At 52.7% G+C, this 1,520-nt stretch overlaps 1 protein-coding gene across 1 annotated transcript in view; it reads left to right on the forward strand.

The window, feature by feature from the left end:
• Positions 1-270, forward strand: part of LOC104295551 (chromosome unknown open reading frame, human C16orf91) — a 1,212-nt gene extending 942 nt beyond the window's left edge. Inside the window, exon 2 of the mRNA XM_009895322.1 lies at positions 4-270. Within this exon, the coding sequence (XP_009893624.1) occupies positions 4-270 (267 nt within the window). The remainder of the gene's footprint in view (positions 1-3) is intronic.
• Positions 271-1,520: the final 1,250 nt, after the last annotated feature.

Genomic DNA, 1,520 nt, shown 5'->3' on the forward strand with positions numbered 1-1,520 from the left:
GAGGACGAGGGGGCCATCCCCTTCTCCACCAGCAAGGCCAACCCGCGGGTGTGGAGCGTCGGCCGGTCCATGGGGAGCGACCACGAGAGGCCGTGGGTGAAGGTGCTGCCGCTGAGCCTGCTGTGCAGCGGGCTGCTGCTCTGGTGCGCCTTCCGGGAAAAAACGGAGATCGACGAGCGGCTGGAAGCGATTTTCTCCGGTCAGGTCGTGGACTCGCTCGATGAGGCCCCAAAAAGCGCCGCTCCCTCGGCAGCGCCGCAGGAGAAGTGAGGGCGGGAGCGCAGTTTTAGAAGCTGTACTGGCACTTGACTGGGAAAAACTGGTTTTCCAGCCTATCCATCGGCAGCCTTATCTTACAGCCTTCACGCCTTCGTGTGTGGAGGCTGCGTTCTGCACCGGTCCCCGGCCGGTAATTCACACTGGCACCCTGGTGCGAGGAGTACACTGCGTTGCACGGTAGGGATAGACAGAGTGTCCTGCAAACCAACTTGCATTTGGACACGTTTTATACAACCCATCTCTTTTCCGTGGATTATTTTTCTGAGATGCACAGGGTATTAAAATATCAAAGCTGTAAGTCTGTAAAATTGCTGATGAAAGTGACCTTCACTTGACATTTTTCTAGTCCCAGAGTATGTTCAGCTTATATTGAAGACAACTGTAAGTGTATGATTCCTTAATATACAATTGTGTTGTGGGTTTTTTTTTTCCTAATTCTACTAAACAACATAGAAATTACCTTTTTCAACCCTTAATGCGTAGTTGGCGCCTGCTTGCTGGACTGCAACTTTTTAGGCATGCCAGGTTTAGGTGATCATTACTGGTAGGAGAGATTTTTGCAGGGAATCAGAGTGATTGGCTTGCATTGTACTGGGGAGGAAAGCCCTAGTTTCACTGGATGACATAGTATCTAGTTTTTCCTACAGATTCATAGATACACAAACTTGCACACGCTGGAAACTTTTCTTCGAGAGGAAGAATCTAAGCTACTAAAACAGCTTAGTTCCCTTCAAAGTTAAAGGCTTTTTTTTTTTAAGCTTTCAAACGTAGAAATGCAAAACTGGGTTTGTGCCATTAAAATTCCTTATGAAAACAAACAAAACCCCCCCAAACCCAAATGCGGCAGTGGCTAGCGAGACAGGCCAGGGCTGCAGAGCAAACTGACGTAGCATCGTGTCTGCCTGATGCTGCCGACGCGTCTCTGAGCAAGGCGCACCCTGCGGCGCTGGATTGCGCTGTGGGGTCCCCGTGGTTGAACCGGATGACCCCAGGTGACCCAGTGCGGCCGCTTTGGTGCTGCCATGAGGGTCGGTTTGTCTCAGGGGTTCAGCTTTTGCGGCAGCGGCACGTGGCCAGTGAGGCAACGCGCACAGGGCCCTCCTGGCGAACACAGCAGTGACCGTGGGTTTCACTGACACCGGCCGAAGGCGCGATGCCGTCCCTGTGACCCGCCGGCCGCCTCCACAGAAGGCCGCAGCTCCTGGATGATTTCCTTGACACAACAGCCTCACCTACGCCTG

This window comes from Charadrius vociferus, unplaced genomic scaffold, assembly GCF_000708025.1.
Source record: "Charadrius vociferus isolate BGI_N301 unplaced genomic scaffold, ASM70802v2 scaffold600, whole genome shotgun sequence".
NCBI lineage: Eukaryota > Metazoa > Chordata > Aves > Charadriiformes > Charadriidae > Charadrius > Charadrius vociferus.